Raw genomic sequence first — 24050 nt, 5'->3', positions numbered from 1 at the left:
TCTGCTGCTCTCTCTGCCTCAGTGACTCAGTCCTTCTGGCTATATGTAAACTACCCAGCATATGCCGGCCCATTTCCATGCTCTACCTCTGTCTGTCTCTCTCTCTCTCTCCCCCCCTCTGTGTTCATGCATAAGAACATGCATTTGTGTGCATCCATGTAGACAAACTACTGATGGAAATACCACTGCTCCCCTGTCTCTCATCCGCTCCCTGTTTGCTTTGTATGCACGCCGGCTTTTTCTGTTTGAATGCATCTATGTGTCCATCTTAATGTCGTCGTCCACATTATTACAGCTTCCTGAATATAAAACTCTATATCTCAGAAATGTTAAGGAAGTGTACAAAGCCACCTTTATTCAGTGTTTGAGTTTTTAAGGATGGATCCATAAGACAAAATAAGATAAGATGAGACAGGATAATTATCTCAGCTTAAGCCAATTCTGCCGCTCTATGGAACTTTTTAAGCCTGTTTTAGTACATTGTTTTGATTCAGTGTGTCATCAAACATGCTTCCTGCTCTTTTCTGGCCAGCACCACGTGACAAACACAAAGTTAGAGACTAGCTGATGAAGAAATTTTGCAGCTAAACATGCAGATATTTCCCTGAAGAGTTGGTGAGGACCAAACTCCAGCTTATCGGAGAGTAAATATGGGATTTCTATTCTTCAGGAGGACAGAAACCTGATCCCATATGAATGCTATCAATGTCATAGAAGCCAGAAAAACAGTATGAGGAGGTATGACACAGATGTTTTCAGCTTTGGTTCCTCTGCCCCCTAGTGGCCAAAAAAATATTTAAAAATGCAGCTTTTAAAATCACCAAAACTTTAGCGATGTGGCTTTTAAACAAGAGCAAAATATTTGTGCTGTTCTGCACAGTAAATCGAAAACATGTTGTCTTTAACTTTCCCTCCATCAGATGCTGCCAATACTTTTTGTATTTTTTGTGTATTTGTACAAATGGGACGTTTCTTCAGTCTGTTTTTCTCTGTCTCCCCATTTCCAAGTGTTTTTCTCTCGCTCTCTTTTTGCACTCTGCAACAGGCCTTTGCTTTTGTGTGCATTGGTGTATATATTTCACTGCTTTTAAAGGCTCCCAATCTCTCGCCCCCCCCCCCCCCCCCCCTCTCCATCTCCCCTCCACCCTCCTCCGCTCTCAGGTGTGTTATTTATGAGTCAGCCTGCTGGCCTGTGAATGTCTCTCCCTCCATTTTATGCTCAACTCCTTCAGAACTCATTAGACTGTGAAGGGCAATCTACCCACCGCTGAAAAAGAGGGAAAGCGCCAATTTTTCCTCCTCTTCTTCTTCCCCATGCCTTACAGCCATTACATATGGATGTCTGTTTTTAGAGGTGGGCTGTGTTGCTTTCAGCAGAGGTGGGGAATGGTTGCTGGGACAAAATTGATTTGGATAAGAGAGCAGTAAGGAACAACAGTGTCCAGCTGAACTATCTGGATGCATTTTCTCAGGTGTTGTGTTTACCTCAGTGTTTCTCTGCTGCTTCTTTCTTTTATAAATGAACATTTCAGGTATCATGTCAGTGCATTAACTAACAGAAGGCACAAGTCTGCTTGGTAAAATATGTATTTGAATTTCTTTTGCTTTTGCAGTGTTTTTTTGTTGTAATGGTTTTGGAAGGTACAGACAAATGACCGTCCTGTTGATAAGGGCCTCAGATCAGCTTCTATGTTTCCTTCTTGGCTCTGGCTTCCAGGCCCCTGCTTTACTTATATATAGTATATGATTACATTCACAGTCACACTGTCACACCTCCTCCAGTGTTAATTCAGGTATTAAAAACTGTGAGTTGCACCTGAGAAATTATTTTCAAGCACCAGTCAACCAGTAAACTTGTTTTTTTAACTTTTTTAACTAGCATTCTTTGCTAAGCCATTAGCCATGTGAGCGTTAAATATGTTGCTGAGTCTTCAGTGAAATCAACTCAAAGCTGAAGAGGTTGTGTGCTGACAGAGGGTGCTAATGTGAAGAGTGTGTCATTATTTAGGAAAAGATTTGGTTCTATTTCAACGTCCTGCTGAGCTAAAAGTCAATGCTGCGACACACACACACACACACACACACACACACACACAAAACACATGATAACCAGGAAATAAACAAAGATGCTTAAATTTAAATGCACAATACAGAGGAAGAAGTATGTCATCATATCTTGTTCTGTGTCCTTCATACAGCTTTTATTAGACATGCACTGTGTGTGTCTGCACGCTCATGTGTACATGTGTGTGTGTGTTTGTGTATGTGTGTGTTCACTGTGCTGAGACAAGGGTCAACTTGTAAGGTGAGACTGAAGCCGGAGAGAGGCTGACAGGGAGAAAAACACAGGGCAGCTTTGCCTTGTGGCTCGTGCCACAAAGCATCTTGGGACTGGATCTGACCCCTGACCAGTGTTACAGGAGAGAGTCTCTCCCTGCATGCTTCTGCAGAAAAGCTGCACACATTCACTACAGTCACATGTAGGTTTCTGACATGAACGTCTTACCAACACCAACGTCAAAGCTCACACTGTCACACTAAAGGAACACAAGTGTTACATGTTTTTGTCCAACTGGAAAAGCCTCAAACACACAGTTTCGATGTGCTGCTCCTGGCAGCAGGACTTTCTTAATCAGTGGCAAAAATAAACATGAGGGGTTGCGAGTAACAAAGCTCTCTAATTTTTTTTCCATACTTTCCTCTAATCAATGCTTCTTGCGAATCACTTGATTATTTTACCCTTGTCAGACTTTAAAAAATGATTTAAATAAAACAAGGTGGGAAAAATCTCACATTCACCAGTAGACATACACAACTGTGTCAAGCGGTCGCAGGTAAAATTTCTTTCATTTTCAGTCTTGCCAGAAAAGGTTCTGCTCAGCTGGTTCTCCAGGAGTCCTGCCATGTATGCACACAAAATTGAGTTTTTAGAAAAACACAAGATATTTAGGAGATTGGCACTAAATGAAAAAGCCTCCTCTGCACAAGTAACCTCGGAATAGACGGAGGTTTTTATGGTCTGATGAATATCAAAACTTGTGTGTCGGGTCTAGAGGAGACGGTGTAACGGTGAGGAGAGCCCTCACGAACTGTCCTCATGCATAACTGGACGAGGGCAGCTGTTCTTTAACCGTCTCTGTCTGAAGTTGTTCAGAGACTTAACGCTCGCCTTCAAACTGGCTGCAGACTTCTTCATAAGCGGTTGTAGCTGATTGGACGTGTGCTTCTGAGGAGGTTTTATGGCTAAATGAAGACGATCATTTTGTCCCTATTGGGTGGAGCAGGTGGATCTGGTCCTGCAGGCGTGGCAGGTTTTTGAGGCCATAAAATTGCCCATTAAAATCAGGTTATGGCTGTATGAGGAGAGTCCTTTGTAAGGTCTTGGACTCTTCAGTCCAGCCAGAGAGAGGAAGGCGGTGTGAAGATGAGTCATCTGATGAAGATGGCCTGGCCCTGAGAGCGCTGGTAGAGAACAGTTACTCTGGCTGACTGATGAGCGCAGCTTCCCTTCACTGATTGTCAGGGCTGCTGTCGGCGACTGGCAGGAGCAGAGAGGGCAGCTTTTGTACCTTTCAACCTCCTGCCTCGACAGATTTGAAGCTGTGGGGAGGCGCTCCACCACACCTGCGTTTAAGTGCTCAATCTGTGCTCTGTGGCAGGGATTAAAGAGTCGAGGCGGACTGTGGTTTTCAGCCCAGATTTTACCCTGAAAGGCTGCTGTAGCTCCCTGCGCAAGCTGCCCACTGCTTTGACTTTCATTCATTTACGTCCTCCTTTTGTCTTTTACTGTTAAACACTGTGTACTGTCTGATCTAGAAAGGTGCTTAAAAATACAATTCTTAACTTACATTGATGAAGGAGCAACTGAGCCTCAGTGGAGGATCATATGGGGGCCAGACAGACACATAACAGTCCTTGATCCTATAGTCACATGGATGAACATCATTTTGTTCACGGAGGGAACCTTTATCGAAGCTAATTCAGTCAGGACCACTGTAGTCAAAGTATATTTATTAATACTGCATAAATTACATTTGGCGGTGTGGCTCTGCTCTGGGACCTGCCTACCCTTTCATGTGCTTAGCAGGGAGAGCAGCAGCAAAGACCCCATCGGGAACAGAACAGAGAAGGCATCAATGACAACAGAAACAATGCTGATTAAGTCAGACATAGCATAAAAGGTGGAGGTGGGTTTTAAACGGCTTGCAGAGGAAGCAGGGAAGGTTAGCAGAATATGACGGCTTCAATGGAGCGCCTTGTTTGAGATATGCCAATAGGGTGTGAAGCAGAGAATCAGCTGATCTTTCAGCTGATATAGGCTGGTTTAAGATCAGTTGAGCCATCAGCCAGTGAAGCTACAATGCCAATTGAACTTGACCTCCGTGGCCTGCCTGACCTGATGCTACGCTTCATTTGTGGAGGGTTGTGGATTAGCTGTCTTGTTTGAGTTGTAAAATTGCGTTATAGGGTTTTGGGGGGAGTCTGTTCCTTAGATATTTTTTTGGAGCCAGGTATTCTGCCAGAAGGAAAAAAAATGCTCATATGCTAATTTACTTGCTAAACTGGAACAGAGTGACTGGTGTGGGTTTTGTGGACCCTGAGCAGATGACTGAAGGTGGTGGTTATGATGATAAGTTATTATTATCAGTGTGGTTGTTTCCTCGTGTGCACTTAGAATACATCTCTGCTCACGTTGTGTGTCGCTGTAGTAGTTCAATAAATTTTAAAAACTCCTCTCTTTTCCTCTCCACATCTCTCCTCTCCACCCCCCCTTCACTTCCATCCCCCACCTCCTACAACTATCCTTTCCTCTCTCTCTGTCCCTCCTCTCTCCTGCGATCTTGCTACCTTGTTTGAATTTTTTTCCTCTCTTATCTTCTGTCAGGCAGGAAAACAGCCATTTGGGGTCCTGCCGACACCAATTTCCACCACCAGAGCAAAACACACACACAAACACACACACACACACACACACACACACCAATTTGCCCTGCCATATAGCCAGCCACCCTGTTCCGTCTAATATAGCTCTCAACACAATCTCACATCATCTCCTCATCCCTCCCTCTCTCTATCATCTGCAGATCCCACCTGGCTTCTCCCCCCTCTTCACTCTCATATCGTTACCTTCCATCCTCCCATTCCTCCTTCCTTTATCCGTTTCTTTTCCTCTTTCGTTTCCTCTCCCTCTTGTCTTTAGTTGCTACCCTCCATCACTTTCATTCCTCCCTCCTTCCCTTTGTCTATCTATCTATCTTTCAATCTTTCCATCTATCTATCTGCAGTAATGAGAAAGAAACTGCTCTGCTGGCCTGTGTGTGTGTGTGTGTGTGTGTGTGTGTGTGTAGGTGGGTGGGTGGCTGTGTGTGTGTGTTTATAAGACCAAGGGAATTGCATTTCAGACGGGTTCATTTGCCTTGGAATGGCTCTGCTCTGGTTCTTGTCGATCTGTGTGTGTGTGTGCGTGTGTGTGTGTGTTTGTGTGTGTGCGGTCTCTCCATCTCCTAGGTGATCTCTAATGTCACACACACTTACAGCCTTCCTCCTCTCATCCAATCAATCTCTGTCAGCGTCTGTGTGTGTGTGCGTGTGTGTGCGTGTGTGTATGCGTGTGTGCGTGCAGCCATCTCCTCTAGGCTTTTTTGACAGACATCTAACAGACTTTACTGTGTGCACGAGTCAGTCTAAGTAGGGTATACAAAATGTGTGTGTGTGTGGCTGTTTAAGATGCCAGTGACAGCAGTCGTCTCACTTGTTCTACTTGAGACCTGCCAGCAAAACTCTAATGAATCAGAGATCAGTGTGTGAGTGTGTGTGTGTCAGAGTGTCACTTTCAATGCATGTGTTTGTGTGTGTGTGTGTACAGTCATCATATATTGCTAGTTCCCTCGTGTGTCAGGAGCCCAGAGGACGGTTGCAGGACTGCACTTATGTCACATGACAGCCTGCAGCCAGATGCCAGCTCGCTGTGTGTCGCTACATGTGAGTTTGTGTGCGAGTAGCAAAGGACAAACTGTGTTTAATGCCAACAGTCTTTAGGTTTTCCTCTCAAACTCAGCTGACAGCCAGCAGCTAAATGCTTACTATGTGAGTATGCCAGTGAAAACACTCGTTACGTTTCATAAAAATACGTGTTTTACATTCTCACAAAGCAAGATTTCTATTTACTATATTATATACATTATATCAGGTGCTCACATTCTGTTGATAGATGCAACTAACTAATGAAAGTGGTGTATTTAACCACATTTGATGAAAATATGGCTGATTTGACCCCAGCCAGTACACACAAATTATTTGCCAGAGTTGTTTGTTTGTCACTCTTTCATAGCGAACTGCACCATGCAAGTAAAATCCATTCTGCTGTGATTCTATAGGACTAAATGGACTACACATTGCCTCATTCAACATCAGAGGTGTGCTCTGATGTCCCTGTAACCACACCAACTGACCACACTTGGGAGTTAACTTCACATCCCTGCAGCAAAGTGAGATTTTTAACTTCTGGGTGTCGGCAAAGACAAGATGTCAGGATGATGTCAAGCTGCTTCCTGTACCAACAGCCCACCAGCGGACCGTAGGATCGTTTCATGTTGTTTATTTTTCTTTTCGTCTATTGACACAAACTCTACATTCCTGTTTATACTCATATTACACACCGTTAGAAAGCTAGATTCTCGTGAAACGATTGATGGAAACCAACCAAAATACAATTACAACAGCAGACAAACAGCCATTTTCAAAATTGAAGCAACATTGAGGCAACTCACTGATGATGTCGCACAGTGATCTGCAGACCGATAACACTCAGACAAAAACGGTCTGGTAACATTGACAAAGGTCCAGACAATCCACTGCAGTAAAAATATTTAGTCCAAAACGTGATAATAATCAATCGAAAAATGTTTTCTCCACGCCAATCACAGCCGAGTTTACTGATGACTGATGCTTGGAATAGCCAATGAAATTCTATAAGACACTGGATTATTTACAGCTCTGGCACCTCATATCAAGGATTTCAGTGATGATAGCAACATTATACACAATTTGAAGTGATAAATATAGTAAATGAACTCAATATAAAGATATATAGCCAAAATATAGGTATAGATACCTTAAAAACGAATATACATTTACATTTCATGAATGTAAATATAGATATTTCTGTGGATAAATATTAGTAATTTGCCGTTTTGTGGAGAATGCTAACTATACCGTTACAGAAAACATTGAAATATTCAGTTTCTGTGGTTTCCAGCCATTTGCAAAAAAATATCCAGGCAGAAAAAAAAAAAAACTCTACTTCAGTGTGTTCAGACTTCTATCACTCAATGTCAGAAGCACTTACAATGATTGGGGGATTGTAAGGGGATAAAAGTTTAGAGTGTTGGGAGACTAAAATCACAAATGAACTCCAAATGGTTGAAGAACAGCTACCAATTTACTTTGGGTATGTTTCAGATTGGTGTTTTAGGCTCATTTTTACTGGACTGGTAAGGGGTTTAAGAAGCACCATTTTTTATCCGCATGTTTTAAATTATGACATGAAAGATCAGTGTGAAGCATGGTGTTTTTGTCATTTCTTGTGGAGTTATCATCCAACTTGCAATTCATCAGGAATAACTAAGACTGACAGGGGTTTGGATTCACTCGCTCTGTCTCACTCAAGGACACCTTGAAAGGACAAACAAGTCCAAGCCTGCGACCTTGTTTAGCTACAAGACTGTCATTGAGAAAACCTTTCAGCGACTCCATCTCAGACCAGAGAGGATATCAGAAAATACTTCACAATCATCTGCTGTCCATGAGAATCTCAGTCTGGCACAATGTGAAAAGTTTGATTGATCAGTGACCTCCAAAACCAAATCACCACAATACAGACAGTTCTCCTCAAAAGTTTTATATTTCACCAAAGTGACTTTTGCCAAATGGGTGCACAGCAAGTCAGCAAGAAAACACAGGTAAACATGTTTCACGCGTTTTCTTGTTTTGCTGCTGTAATTTTAGGAAAATCACAATTAATCAGAAATTAAATTATATGGTATTTTGCTGACTGTATTACAAATATACAATATATTCAAAATATAGTTTCTTTGTACATTTGCCAAACAAACTTAACATCATTCGATTCTCAGGTTAAAAATGCAACATTCCTCCATTGTTATTGCTTTTACCAATAAAATAACTCTGCTAAATGCACATTTATTAATCAGACAGCTGATACTGATGCATTAGAAACACCAAATATTTTCATCCATTCAGCTGAAGTATAAAGCAGGCACAAAGTGTGCTTTACCCTGATGCACTCACACGTAACGATCGTATGACCTTAGGAATGTACAGACCTGTGTGAACCTCTTTGTTCATTCGTAATGATGTTGGTCTGTGTGGGAAGCAGCGAAGCTTCTCTGTCTGCTGACGGAAATCAGTCCTCGATTGTGGATGAAGGTTGTGCTGCAACACTCCCACTGGACACTGTTTCATATAACGAGAGTGGGAGGACAGAGAGGTTGTACTGATATGGCTGTAGAGGAGAGGAGGCATGTGATATTGATGTGACTTTGACAATGATGGTGAATGACAAGTTTGTAGGACACAAAAGGCAAACAGGGTACAGGAGCTGCAGTGACTGGGTGACTGGTTTACTGCTGGAGCTGTGGGAAACAAGAAGACCGTAACGGTTTGTGCAAGATTGTGTAAGGCTGTGGGAAAAGTAGATCACTGGAAGGAGAGTGTGTCCCATCCACAGAGTGCTAGCATTTAGATGCAACATGAGGCAAAATATAGATGTGGCACAAGTGCATACAATGTCAACGTAAAGGTACAAAAATGCAGATACGCTCCAGGGGGCAAAACTGAGGCAACGACGTGTCTCTCAGAAATGAAAATGTTTCAGTTTGACCTTGTTCTTGGGCTGTATCATTCTGCTTCCTTAGTGTACGGACACAGGAGCCCAACATGAGCCTGGTGCAACAGTCAGCTCGTCCATTTCTGTATTTCCTGCAGAAAAACGGCTGGACACAGTCACGTCATCACAGTGAGGTTGCCAGGTTTGGTACCATGGTGATGGTCCTGTCCCAAAACCTTTGTTCACCGATCATCTGAACGATAGCTGGACGTGCTGTTGTTTGTCAAGAAGTAGTTCCAGCAGGCAGGGAGCTCAACCTTGAGGCCACTAGAATCATTATGTAAACAAAACATGAAAAGATAAGTTTTCCTCACAGTCACATGCTGGAAAAAAAATAAGCATCTGAGCTGGGAAAACTGGATCAAGCATGTAAATGTGTGTCTCATGTACGAAAATATTCATGGCGTGGCTCCTCCTGTATGAACAAACCAGATTACAAGAGGAGTCACAAAAGGAAAACTGCATTATCCTCCGAAGAAAAGCTGCTTTCAGCCCATCTGTCTTTTCCATTAAAGCGGCACATGAGTGGGATTCAGCAGCAGTCCTCATCAGGGAACCTACAGGTCCTTCTCCAGGCAGTTTAAAACACGGCTCATCAAATCTTTGAGCACTAGCGTGGATGCCCTCATCATCCGGCAAATGTCTGTCGATGTACAACTACGCTGCTAAGCTGAGCTGTTGCTTGACCTGCCTCAGTGTTCCTGTTCTGTCTCTCATAATTGCCTCTTTGCTTCTTTCTGTCTTGGCTCGTGTCTGTCCCTGCTTGTGTTTGTTGTTTATTGCTTTGTTGAACCACAATTTGCTCTGCTGTTGTTGATGTCCATGTCTGTGCTCTGCTTTTACTGTAACTGACAATCTCTACATCATGATGATTTTGATTTTCAGTTACTAGCTTCACATCTGGCCTGATTATACACACAATATACACATTGATTAGTTACGTTAAGTCAGTTTTGGAGCTGTTGGTCGGCAGAACCAGGCTAGCTGTCAGCTGTTTTTATCGTAAGCTCGGCAGCTGGGAAATGTATTCCACTTTTTTCCGAATACATTACATTTCCATTCACAGCCGTGTCTTTCTATACGCATGAATATTGACCTCATCCATTCTGATGTTAAAGACGTTATGTGCTTTCTTGCTGTTGGAAAGCAGCTTTTGTCGGAGGCTGACGTCAAGGTGAGCGTGACGTCGAACTGACAGCGGAGGAGCCCAGAAATACGCCATGAATCACATGGATTGCAGGGAAATGCAACACTTAGAATGCACACACAGGGTGGCATAAAGAGCTTTCTAATTCAGCACGGTGCATGGCGACAGAGAAAAAAGGACAGAACAGATGAAAATGTGGATTGTTGTATTCACCTATCATCGCTCTTTTTTAGATCTCTTTTTGAAAAGGAATAAAAGAGAAATAAGGAGGGAATTGCTAATGTAATTTGCCAAGCTTTGACGTGTCATTTCTATGCCAGACACACACGCACTCTCACACACACAGCTGGTTGATGATGTGACTCATTTTCCTGTTGGCACAGAGGAAAGCATCTCTGTCTCAGAGCAAGAAACCGGTCAGATAGAATCTAACTCGAGAAAACAAACAGCGGTTCAGGGTTTCGTTTGTCTGGTCTTTTCAGTGTCAACAGTAATTGACTTCTCTCGCTGAAAAGAGACACGAACACAGAAGAATGGAGGAAAGAAGCAGGAAACAAAGAAAGAAAGAAACCCAATTTCTTTGAAAACCCTGAAAGGAAAAAAAGAGGGCCGGTGGTCTCAAATCCTGTTCACATCACAGCTGGAAATCCGGATTATGATGTGTGTGTGTGTGTTTTAACAGCATTCAGTGGTCAGCCACCTCTGGCAAATCAATACACACTTACAACTCAGGGATAGATTGATGAAAAGTAATAGTTTGAGTCTTACTGATAGAGGGACCAGTGACTCCTGTGGGCAGAAAATAATTGAAATGTGATGATTTACCTCCTTACACAGTATTTCAAACACTTGAATGCATCACAATGTAATATGGGAGCAAACACGCATCATTTAATAACCGAGGCTAAACATACACACCTATAGATTAACCATTGGTACCATATCTACCAATGATTTAATCAGGGAAAGTCTCGTTATGTTTACCTTCAGATGGAGACAAGTCCAGAGAAAGACATGTGGATGTCCCTGGTAAAATGGCAGCAAAACACATTTTCACTTATATTTGGTCTTAAAATGTTGATTTGCAGTTGGAACAAGTTGATGTGAACTCAAAAGCAGACCAAAGAGGGGCAGAGTAGCATGAAATAGTTTCCATTTTGAGGCAACTGTCCAGGCTAGACTGTCCAAACCAAGCAAACTAGTCCAAAATGGCCATGCTGACGAAAACAAGTGAGGCCAGGTTTGTAGTTTATATATGTTGGGCTTGATGTGGGAATGAGGGACAGGTGTGTCAGCAGGGTCAGGTGAGGGCTGAGGTGGAGCAGAGTGAGGGCACTCGGTGGACAGATGTGGAACAGCAGCTCTGAAAGCACATGAGAGGTTCGAGCTGGACGAGATAAAACAGGCCGAGGAGTTATGAATAGATGCAGTCTGAGGCAGCAGAGGTAGAACAAATAAAGCCACTGAGTGTTTCAAATCTCCGAGCTGAGAGGACGTTTTAGTCTCAGACTGCTGTCATATCGATAAGGTAAGGTAAGATAAAACTTTATTGATGCCACACCGGGCAAATTTAGTCGTTACAGACAGCAAGGATAAAAAGGAGAGGTAGAAAAAGAGAAAACTGACAATAAAATGGATACAAAATAACATCAACTTTATATATATATGTACATTATATACAGAAAGAGTAAAATAATATTACCTTGTGAAGGATGGCTCAGGAGGAGCCATCCTTCACAAGGAGAATTTTGGATTACACACGAGAGAGATATGGATGACAAAATGCAGTGGTTTTGTAATACTGCACGGTAGAAAATATATAACAGTAAAATTGAGTTTGCATTGAGTTTGCACAAAATACACGGCTGATCTCAGACCAGATGCACTGATTACAAGATCATCCCATTTGAAGAAATACAAGACTTTTGATTGATTCTCAGAAAGAAACGGATGAAACTTGTTTGTTCCTTTTTTAGGTTTGCAAATATCAACACGCTATTTACGAGCTGTTTTTGACACGAAATCTATTTCAGTAACTGATTTTCAAAGACAATCAGAGAGGATTAATATCCCTGAACCTCACTTACTCCAGGATATTTATCAAATGAATATTCTGTTAGTGAGTCCGTGCCTGAGCATATTCATGAGTCTTGAGTCAAAACATCTCACACTGTTGGTGTAACAGAGCAGGCTTACTTGATATTGGCATGTCAGTTTGGATGTGAATTCATGAACTCCCACCAATGCACACACAGCCTCATGGAGAATTGTAATACAGTTTGCAATTTCTTGAAAACCCCCAGACACCTGCAGAATAAGCTCAGACAGGCCAAACATGACCGTATACTGTATATAATCAAAGTCTGCACACGGTTTCTCCGGTCTGATGCGATTTCCAATGTTCTACCCGCTGAATTTGTCAACACGTATATATACACAAGCCAGGGTTTGGTTCAAAATGAAGTCCAGGTATTGCCTCTAATGCTGTGTTATACCAATGAGATGAGGTGTCTGGAGGACAGCAGAGGACAGCGATGATGCTGGGCTGCATCATCTTTCATTACTGCTGCAAGCGAGCGCTAATTGTTGCCTCATTCTCTTTGAAAGTAAAGTCAGCATTTTATCTTGCATCATTTCTTCCTACAGGCTCGGTGTGCGCAGTCATGTCACCTACGAATGTGTGACAGGGCGGTATGTCTGTACAATGTATGTGCAGCAGTCTATCAAACAAGGCCCATAGCACTCATTAAGTCTACAGAGTATTAGTGAAAGAGGTCTGAGAGAGGCAGAGTGAATGAGAGCGGCTGCCCTTTGATCAAAGTCTGACAACGCTATACTACAGGGAGATTACCATTACGCAGGGAGGTGGGGGCAGTGGGAGGGTTCTGAGAAAAAGAGGGTGGGAGAGAGAAAAGTGAAAGGGATAAACTGAATCAATGTGAGAGAAATAGAAGAAGAGGAACAGAGTGGAGAGAGACAAAGAGAGAAGAGGAGGAGGTGGAGGAGGGAAGAAAGAAAGAGGTAGTTAAAAGAAAGAGAGAGAGGCAGGCTTTTGATCATGTGTGACAATACCCGTCTGTGAGGGGTGGTATATCGTTGCATCAGTTTTGCTTCATAAAGGAGTGACTGAAAGATATGAGCTCGGTACAAACTGCAAATATTCCCCAGTCAGATATCTCTCTGAAACACACACACACACACACACACACACACACAAAGATTTTCTGCAAGTCAAACCATCTTCTGTGCTCAGCCTCGCTTTGTAAATTCCATGAGCTCAGTCTGCTTGCATAGATTTAACACCCTCTCACAATGGAAATGTGGCAGGTGTGCGGGCGTATGCTTTCATGTCATGTGTGCAACGCTGCTGCACTCAAGAAAGCCCAGGAGCTGAAGAGCAGAGCGAGGCACTGATCAGCATGCAACAGATCAGCATGCAACAGATCAGTGTGCAACAGATCAGTGTGCAACCGATCAGCGTGCAACAGATCAGCGTGCAACCGATCAGCGTGCAACCGATCTGCGTGCAACTGATCAGAGTACCATGTTGCTAAAGCTGTTACATATGATACTGGACACCTGTTGGCTGGTAATATCAGAGGGTTGGACACAGCTAGGTACGAGGTAAAACACTCCTGTATGCATTACTGTACGGATGTGTTTGTTGGTACTTTATAGATTTATAGATAGCATTTAGACGTGCTCGATATTTTGGTTTTGCGCATCTAAACAACCTGAATTGCATCCAACGGAGCTAATCGCTGCTATTCTAGACAATGTGACAGAGCAATTCCACCACGTTCCATCTCCTTTTCAGAAATGTACCAGAAGCAGCTTTGACAGGCGATGCATCAGTCTGCACAGAGTCAGACACAAGAATGGTGTAGAGAATAAATAATAACAAAAAAACACCTTGTGCACTGGCCATCACCTTACTCATGGCAGAAACTGACGAAGTCAACAAGATCAGGGTGAGGGGCTCTGCAGCTGCGTGGGTGACGGAACAAAAAAAGATGCAACTATTATAATAATTCTTTCATTTTTCTTCAGCAGTTCAGCCTCCTTTTCATCCAGCTCACAGTTATTTTAAAAAGGATCCAGCCTGCCGACGGGTCCAAGAGCAAGACACAACAAAAATAGACATTTTTTTGAGGATTAACACACTTTCACGTTATTATTTCCTACAGGGATGAAGAAGGACACTGTTTTGATGTTGCAAGTAAATGTCCCCAAAACAGACACTGTGTGCACTCCACACTGCGTCTGAGATTAACTCCACTGATTACATAGGCACAAAAAGGCTGCAGAAATGTGGCCACAAGATGGAACATCCACATGGGGAGCTCCAAAATGACTTATGAGCTTTAGAAAAACCTTTAAGTCGTCTCACACCTTCAGATATGTTTTTTCTCTGTCAAGCTGCTGTCAGCTCCTCATCACCTCCTCCTCCTCACTGCCCTCATTCCACCCTGACTATCGCAAAACAGACACACAAATATTACAGGCACGCATCCCACATCAGCGCCACCCGAACTCCAACACACACCCGCGCTCTCACAAATAGAGGACACTGCGGTGATGGGCACCGAGGCTGGAGGGTGAAAATTGAGGCCGGACGTCACGTCAAAGGACGCACAGCAGCTTGATACATCAGCCTGTATGAGCTGGCGTGCGTGTTCACACACACACACACACACACACACAATCACAATCGCTTCCCCCTAATAGTCACCTGTGCACACGTGTACACACACACACCCAAACACATACGCACAGATAAACACACAATCAAACACACACGCCGCCGCAGATTGGGCCTGACAGATGAGCCACTCCAGACCCACTGAAACATAGAGAGGCGGCGTGATAGTTGTCACACTCGTTTACTGATGCCTCTCCATCCGTCTCAGAGCTCATGTGTCCGTCTTTAGAGAGACGAACGGAGGGATGGAGGTGTGACCTCTCGCAGATTGCCTGAACTCATCCTTCCGTGCAGTCTCTCTTTCATACTACCATGCTGTTTTCTTACTGCCTGCCTGCTCCGCTCCTTCACTTCGACTTCATTTTTCCACCCCCCCCCCTTCTCTGCCTCTCCTTCCCCTCCTCGACAGCCTCTCTGTACTTGGCTTCGCTGTGCAGGGAAATGCAACACTTTAAGAGCCCGGGTGCGGTACACAATGCAGAAGCGTCACTTTGAGATAGTGAACAAATAACCTGGAGAAACCCGTCACAGCTGGAGAGATCTTAAGCAGCGCAGCGTGTTCTCATGGTAATTTCTAGAAATTTATACGAAAAGCAGCTCAGACTGGTTTTGTTAGCACTGTATGAAAAATTGAAAAGGAGGGAACGGCTGCAGAATCTCATTACGCGAGGTGCCTATGGGGCCGGTTAGAAGGGGAGAAAACAATGAACAAGGCACGACAAAAGGAACCAAAATTTACTCCTCCAATAATATACCTGCTGCAGTTCCACGGTGATTTACCACAACACAGCTTAAGTGTGGTTTAAATAAGATTATCTGCGTTTAGTGTCGCCTGTAAATAGTACAAACGGAGGTCTAGTCTCAAGGATTTTGCCACATTTTGCGGGACAAAGATGATAAGTACATTGAGGTCATGGTTATTGTACCGTGACGTCCAGAGCACGCCCGGGTGGTCTGCAGAAGAGTGTGAAGCACGGTGGATTGAGGATTAGCGCTCTCTAGTCGGAGGGCATGGCACTCAGACGACAAATCCTCCAAAATACAAGGCAAAGTATGCTGTTTGTCCACGCCTTCGAGAGCAAACCAGAAAGAATTATATGATTGACAGACGTTGCTGTTTTTAGTGGCGTCCAAAACCTTGAAAATAAATCAGCTTTATGATCTGAAAGCTGGTTTGGCAAAAAAAAAAAAAAAAAAAAAAAAAAACAACTTGGTGTTTAAATTCAAAGTTGGGAGACATTCGTTGGCTAGATAGAAAGGTCTCTTGTGTCATTGTTAAAGTTTTTATTGTCGCATCAGTCCAGCCAAACCTCGTCCTTCTGCAGGCTCTGTAGCTCTATAATAATGTCACCTGACTTCCTGCTTCGCTTTTGATGGACAAGAGTCAAAATTGCTTTCGCCAATAGAGGGATTTTTTATGAACAAATGTTGTTTTGTGGATTTTTCTTGAGAGGACAGTCTCTATTAGGCTGTGATGTCCTCTCTGGGTTCAGAAGGAGTCTCAGGGTCTTGACGTGGTTGTTGTTCAGGACCAACGTGGTGAAGAGGGAGCTGAGACAGAGGTGAAGCCAGTCAGTCTATGTTCCAACCCCCACCAGTGGTTATTGACCAAAAGAGTGAGATCTACATGATTCAATTCACAGATTTGCTCACATCCAGAACGAGATTGGAATAGCACAGCTGTTCCTTTGGAGTGAGACAAGCCCGTCTAGGTCGCTCATCTGATCAGGATGCTTCTTGGATGCCTCCCTGTGGAAGTATTGTGGCCACAAGTGGGGGGAGACCCTGGGTCAGACACCTGGAGGGATTACAGACATCCCATCTGGCCTGGGAATGCTTCCAGGTGCCCCAGGAAGAGCTGAAGAATGTGGCTGGGGAGGAAGACACCTGAGGCCAGTTCCATAAAGATAAACTTTTGATGTATTGTTCAAAGCTGTTCTTGACTGCCTTAAGTAGCTCTAATCCAGTATGAATTCTGGGTAAATTATCAGATTGGATTCAAACTGCTCCGTTCTGTTCACTCCGGCAGAAAATGTTTGCATTCTGGATATCTTCAACAGCAACAAGGACATTTTACAGGAAAAATCCAGCAAAGTTTGGAACAATACAACAAACCTTCCAGCAGCATCGAACCTGTAGCAGAGCTCAGTGCTTCTGGAGGTAACTGTGAGTCTCCCTTCTCATTATTCGCTCAACAGCATGGAAACAAACAACAAATAATCAGCCATGTGTTCCTCTTTTTCTTTCCCCCTCTTTTTTTTTGTCATTCGGTGCTGCCGGTCAGCAGGTGTCACCGACTGTTACCATGGAAACAAAGGTCTTATTTCAGAGTTAGCCTGAGGATCGGGTGGCTGACTCGTTAGGCTTAATATGAGTCCATCTTTATTTTCATAAAACTGTCATCAAAATTAAGACCAGATTTAAATGTCAGAGTGACACCGGCCCCTGGGCTTCCTTACCTGTTTATATTTTCTAAAGAGCATCGATCCAGACACTGGTGCTTCACAGAAAAGTGACTTAAACTTCACATGGACCTGCTCTGATGTATCTGACAGTGAGGTCACACCACCTGTTGCCATCAGCAGATGAAATCATGCACTTTATTTCTCTTTCTTAACCCTTTATTCTTTCTCTCTTCTAGTTCCTCATCTTAAAGCATTCACCCTCACCTGTCTCACTCTCCCCTCCCTCCCCTTCTCTCTCTTTCGCTCAACCGCCCTCTAATTGAATAATTTATTAGCTGGCTGCTCCAGAATTTATTACTTGGGTGGACATTAAACTCCCTCAAACACACATACTGCTCTGTCCTGGGAGAAAAGACAAAGAGGGGGAACAAGCGGAGCAGTGAGACACATGTAAGTAAGATTTAGGGGAAAAAGGTATTCGGAGGGTGGGGTGAATGTTGGGAGGACAGATTGATGAAAGGGTCAAGAATTGATTTAGAGAAGGAAGGAGGGAAGGATTAAGGAGGGAGAGGTAGGCTGGGCATGGAAATGCAATAAAGGAGAGAATTAATGGCAAGTAAAGAGAAAGAGTAAGAGAGTAAGAATTATTAATCTGGGCGACACTGATGCTTAACAAGGTCAAGAGCCAACTTTAACTTTCCAACAAGCATCTTTGTTTTGTGCTGCGTTTAGAATTGTTCCTACCTTGTGAAACGAAGTGCAAACAGTGGCTCAGCGTTTCTCGTTAATGTACAAACTGACTCAGCATTCTGTGGTTCAGGTCGCACCAGCAACCCTAAAGCAAATCACCTTGACGGGTTGGGATCCAGAAAGAGCAAGAACGGATTATTTAAGGATATAACTCTTTGATCAAAGTGGAATATGGAGATAGATGCATGTTTTTCACTCAAAACAACCTCATGGTGGCACTAAAAGGAAAAGTCAGGGGATGACCATGGTCATGAGGATGCATCATCTAGGAGTCAAGAATGTCTGCACTAAATTCTGAGCTAATCCACATCCATGATGTTGAGTTTTTGAGTCAAGCTGAGTAAAATATTTAACTCAAAACCACAAACGACCACCATACTGGCAGCACTGGGGGAAACATCAGGGGATGAGCTTTATGATTCATCCTCTGGGGACCACGAATGGAGGTACAGGTAGGTCTGTATCAATCTGGATTCTGTTCACAGGCAATGTGTTTTTTGGAGGTCATATTGTACTGAAAGTCTGGATATATATTGACTCAAACAAATGACGTGTTGTCGGTCAACATTTGATTGATACGTGTTAAGTTTACTCCAGAAACATAAATTAATAATATTTCTCCATTGGTTTGATGGAAAATATGATCTGGTCTCCTTCAAAACATCTTGCTGTTGCAAATTAGTTGTATATAAATTCTAGGAGGCACGTTTGCATGCCGAGTGCTCTTAAACTTCAACTTTAACTCTTAAAACTTTATATTTGTGACATGTTTTGCATCATCAGCACAAAGCAAAGAGTAGGAGACGACACTCTTGACTAGAAGATCCAACTTTAATTGGCATCATTATTGGCACGATATTTCTTCCATTTCCTGTTACAGCAGGAGGAAACAGGACACAATTTAGACCCTGCAAGCAAATTGAAATGATCTCCATTTCATATTGTTGTTGAGATTAAATCCATTGATTACGTATTGAGGCACAACAACACCAACACAGGGTGCCTCACAAACGTGTGTGCTTCAGAAAAACCTTCATATCATTTCACACTTAATGTGAATAAATGGGGTTGGGGATGAGTGCTACAGGCAGGGACTGAGAGACAGACTAACACGTTCTTGGTTTTAGGCTTTTAATGGAATTTGCTGACAAAACAAACACAAAGAAGAATATTGGCTTTTTTATTGTCAAAATTAACTGTGACTGAAGAAATTTGGTCCAAAATGCTTTTGATATACAGATCAATAGAAACAGCTGATAGAATATAGTTTTCTTACTGTATCAAAACCGATGACTGGTGTTGTTCAGATGTGTGTAAATGTTGGTTAACACTGACAACAAGCTAGAACAGTTTTAGCTTCTGGAGCTTCAACAGTGATGTAAAGTCAGAGTGTGTTTTACTGCAGATGCATCTCAATACAGCAAACATTTAAATCACCATTCTCAATGCAATGCATTTGAAAAGACGCATTGAGCTGGAGCATCCGAACAGTCCTGGAAAATACCTGGAGGTAAATGATGATTATAAGAAATCCAGAACAAAGGGTCAGACCTCAAGCCATCAGCTGCAAACTTCCTTCACCCGAGTAAAACTCACAGCATTTTGTAAAGGGCCGATTAGCTTTGTTTCCCTTCATTTCCCAACAGCAAGTAGACAGACTTAAACTGGACGACACTGGAAGAGATCTGCAGCCTTTACAGCTCATTAAAAAAAAAAAAAGTTAATTTTAATCCGAGTGAGCTGAATTTTGAGATAGCTCTTGAAGTGTGAACTTGCACAACATGGCTCTCAGTCAGTCTAGCAGTCTCCATCTCTTCTCTTTCTTGCACTCTGTCCCCTCATCTATCTTTAGTCTTTCCACCCATCTGCGTCTCTCTCTCCCTCCCTGTGTCTCCCCCCCTGGCTCGCTCTCTCCTGCCTCACAGCCTTCCCTCAGGCCCAGCTTGTAGTTTTCTGTCCATCAGCACTTTGGGGAAAACGGGAGAGGGGAAAAGATGAGAAGAAGCGAGTGAAGAGCCTTGAGGCCTGCCGGCAGAGCAGCAGAGAGGCGACAGGAGAGGAGAGAGTGGCGAATCTGAAGTGGAGGGAGCGAGGCCAGCACACCCTAAACTCGTCGATGTCCGGGCGTTGACAAATGGATGTCTAATGACCTGAGATTAACTGGCTGAGAGGTCAAGATGAAAAGAGGAGCCCAGAAGACAGAAGGGAGAAAAAGAGTGAAAAATATCATGGGCAGAGAAGGAGAGTGAATGAGAGTGAGATGAATAGACCTCCCTCTTGAGAACAGAGTTCCCAGCTGTTGGCTGAAGACTGTTAGCAGTGTTGATGGAAAAAGATGGATTGCAGTGTTTGTCTTACTTAAGTCTTCTTCAAGTTCTGCAGTCACAGGCAGTTGACTGGTAAAATTGACAGACAGAGACTGGACAGTGTGGGCTGCACATGAATGATTGGAATATATATCAGCCGCTCTTGACAAAAGGCAAAATCTGAGCAACTCCATCTGAAACCCTTTCTGTTGGCTTGAAAAATAACATACTGTTTCTCATATGACTAAAATGTTGAAGACAACATCCCAAACTAAGTCAATACACTTAGTGTTGATGCTGCTGTTGTTTGTGTAGGTTAGCGATTGCTTGCTAACTTTATCTTGCTTTGCTGCTAAGTAATTGATTAAGTTTGGTCACTTCAGGAGTATTTGTGCCAATGGCTTCACTTCACTTGCTGACGTTTCCATCTAATTATCAAGCAAATTAGATTCAAGCTTTTGAAATGTTGAACAAAAAAAGAGAAAAGATTTCGGCTCCTTTCCATCAGTTGGTTTGGAGTGTATAAACTGGGCCGTGAAAAGCGCAGTTCCATCAGAAGGTGGCGGTACAGACTATCCAATGCATGGCTGTAATAAACAGAGTAGAAGAAGTTGAGGTTCTGAGCTCGAAACCAGCTGTTTGCTAACTGTCAATAAACCTCAAAGAAGAAGAAGGAGGAGGAGGAAACCAATCACTGTGACTATCTACCAGAATAAAATGAAGATACTGACAGCGTGGAAACCGCTTCTTCTTCTCTTGGACAGCTGATCAGTCATGCGACTTAAATGTTTGCTCCATCAACATATTTTCCAACTCCCATGATGTGCATTAAGTCTTTTTAAAATTTATTTATTATTCAAAAGGCAAACACCACCTCCACTGGCGTAAAAAACTTCATGTAATGTACTTAAAAACATCTTTTTCTAATGCAATACCTCAAAATGCACATGAACACATGTTGATGGAAGCACTGCTACTGTCATGCAAGCATTTAAATGGTTTCACAAGAGTAAAACAAAGAATAAACATGCTGGATCTGATCTTGTTGGAGGATATTTTTGTTGCTGTGTCCAGTTTTGGTCATGTTTGGTCATATTCTGTGGCTACCAGCCAGCCACTGCCAGTTTATAGTAGCTTCAAGTTCCTCAATCGCTCCATGCTATTGAAAAGTTTCAGCTACTTCTGTGTCCTCTGTGTCAATGCTTTCCCCCTTTTAATTCATTGTTTGCTGTGTCTGTCTTCCCTCATTTCACTCTTAAATTTCCTGTTTGTCTGTTTGTGTGTGTGTTTGTGTACCTGGGTGTAAATGTCTGTTCAGTTTTGCTCCAGCTAGAGAAAGAGGGACCGCTATGTTGACCCAGGCTGATAAATTATTGAATCCAATAACACAATCTGTATGGAGGAAGTCAGAGGACAGTGGTAGGTAAGAAAGCCTGGGCATTTGAGGTGTACACAACACTTGGGTGCAAAGAGACCTTTAGCCCATTCAGAGCAATCTGACGGGTAGGGGAGAGCTCATGGTGCACACAGATTACTCTTTTTTTTGTGTCTGAAAAGGACTCCATTGTGTGTGCAGAATACAAAACCTCCACTGGGAATTGAATAGGCTGCAGCAAGGTAATGATTGTTGCTGTGAGACCATCAGAATGTTTCCCACAACTGTCACTGTTTCCACCAACAGTCGTGAACCCCGACAGCGTGCCAGGGTTCATGGCTTGAAGGCTCGGATCATATCGGACATTCCCAGCATTACACCTCGGGTGAAATGCACACAGCTGGGATGGAAGAGTCCTCTCTCTGATGCTGGGCTACTCTCTGTATTAATGATATTAGAAGGTAATCCTTTAACATTGAGTTGTTTGTTTCAGCCCACACTCAGCTCTGTCAGTCTGCTTTGTGCTGCAGTGGCACCTTGGCACTGTGTGCAACACAGCTCTTATTCATGGGAAAAGGTTTCTTGAGCGAGTGAACCCCTTTAGCATATATACATTCATAGCTATAGAGGAAATGTTGAACAGACAATTTCTCTTAACATCACGAAAAGTCTTGTTTAATGCTCAAATGCTGATTATTCAGCATCATAGAAAGTCTTTGATGACTCTCTGCTGTCTGTCCTGTTCCAGATCTTTTCTGAATGATCCAGAACCAACTTTATGATGCAGGATATTGTTTGACCACATGGTGTTTTCTGTTCAGATCAGATAATCCTGCACACTGTCCATCACCCGCACTGTTACTTTGTTAAAGTTTTGGTCCCCAGACCTTCATCTTCACCTCAACTTTGCTTGATGAAGGTTTGAGATCAACTGTTCAACTGATCAACTTCCATGCACCTGTAACAAAGATTTTAAGGTGTGCAAGAACTTTTTTAGATGATGACCTTTTCACATGACAGAGTTAATATGTGAGCAGCATGTGTTTGCACATCCAAAGCAGCACAGTGAAAGAAATATTTGATATTCAGGTTTTAGTTTGAATTTCAGCAGTTACTCTTCAACATCAGATCAGATTACTTACCTCTTTTTCATGTAACACATCCGCACTGGGAATGTGCTCGATGGCCACCTGCAAGACAAAAAGACAAATCAGTTGGTTGGTACTTCCTGAGCATCAGTGAATGTATATGTATGTATGTATACTGTGTGTGTGTGTGTGTGTGTGTGTGTGTGTGTGTGAGAGAGAGAGAGAGAGAGAGAGAAGAAAAACTTTCTGGTAAATGGTCTGATTTGCAGAAGCCATTGTACACACAGCCTAAGCCTCCTCTTCCCAAGAAAGCGAGCTAATGGTACTAAAAACACAGAAGCAACTTTTTTATCCTGAGATAAAAATGAAGTAACATGTCGTCTAAATCAGTCAGTTCATAAAGTCCTTTTGTTTCCCACTATTAGCTTACCCCTGCTTGTGTTTACTCCCTCTTCCTCGGCTGAGGGGCCGCAGGAGTTCTGGCTGGTGTGACCTCCACCGTCATCAGCACCTACCTCCTCCATTTCAATGGAGGAGTTCTGGTTGATGTGATGACCATTGGCATCAGAACTGACATCCTTCATAACAACGGAGGAGCCAGAGGTGCTGGGCTGACAGGTGGAGGACTCAGAGTACAGCTCATCCCTTCCTCAGATGCCTCAGCATCACCACTGGCCTTTCTTGTTGTGTCGTTGATGCTACCACACCTTCTCCTCTTTGCAGGTGCTCCGGCATCAACGCTGGCCTTCCTCTTGCCGTGCCGGATCCTTCCATCCTCCTCACTATGTGTAGTGGGGCTGGAGGGGGCTACTACGCCTCATCCGTTTGCATGCCATCCCTCCATCACCGCTGGCCTTCCTCTTTCTCCCACTGACAACACCAGTGGCGTTCCCTTTTTCTCCCTCCATCTTGAGATCTCTTGGCCAGGTGTTCTTTACAAATGAGAAAAAAAATTGTTTTAGTTAAAATACAGAGGTGAAGCAAGGAAAGGAAACACTGTAAAGACTTCAGTTTAAAGACTTCAGCCTCTATCACACACCTGATACTAAATATTACTGTTTGAATGACAAGAAACTATAATGTTCACAGACAGCTAAAGTTGGCAATGTCACACATTTCATGCCTGAAAAGGATATACTGTGAACTAAACCCTGAATAAGCTGTCATCTGCTGTATGCTAACAGGCAATCCTATATTGTAGCTCATCTGAGACATAAACTTACGAGGTTCTGCCTAAAATTACACTGAATGCACATTGAACTAAAAAAGATAAATTCACTTTAAACTTAGAAGATCCATGTAAAAACTGAGAATAATTGCAATTATTTTAAATCATTTTTCACAAGAAAGAGTTTGAGTTCTGTTGCAT

The 24050-nt window shown here is 43.0% G+C and overlaps 1 protein-coding gene across 1 annotated transcript in view; it reads right to left on the bottom strand.

Moving 5' to 3' along the window:
• Window positions 1–23265, bottom strand: part of mcm8 (minichromosome maintenance 8 homologous recombination repair factor) — a 70837-nt gene extending 47572 nt beyond the window's left edge. Inside the window, exons 1-2 of the mRNA XM_041948117.1 lie at window positions 23128–23265; window positions 22736–22783 (exon numbers count right to left, since the gene is read on the bottom strand). Of these exons, the coding sequence (XP_041804051.1) occupies window positions 22736–22783; window positions 23128–23265 (186 nt within the window). The remainder of the gene's footprint in view (window positions 1–22735; window positions 22784–23127) is intronic.
• Between the last annotated feature and the right edge of the window lie 785 nt (window positions 23266–24050).

Source organism: Chelmon rostratus, chromosome 11, assembly GCF_017976325.1.
Source record: "Chelmon rostratus isolate fCheRos1 chromosome 11, fCheRos1.pri, whole genome shotgun sequence".
Classification (NCBI taxonomy): domain Eukaryota; kingdom Metazoa; phylum Chordata; class Actinopteri; order Chaetodontiformes; family Chaetodontidae; genus Chelmon; species Chelmon rostratus.
This window is presented reverse-complemented; position numbering and strand designations above follow the sequence as displayed.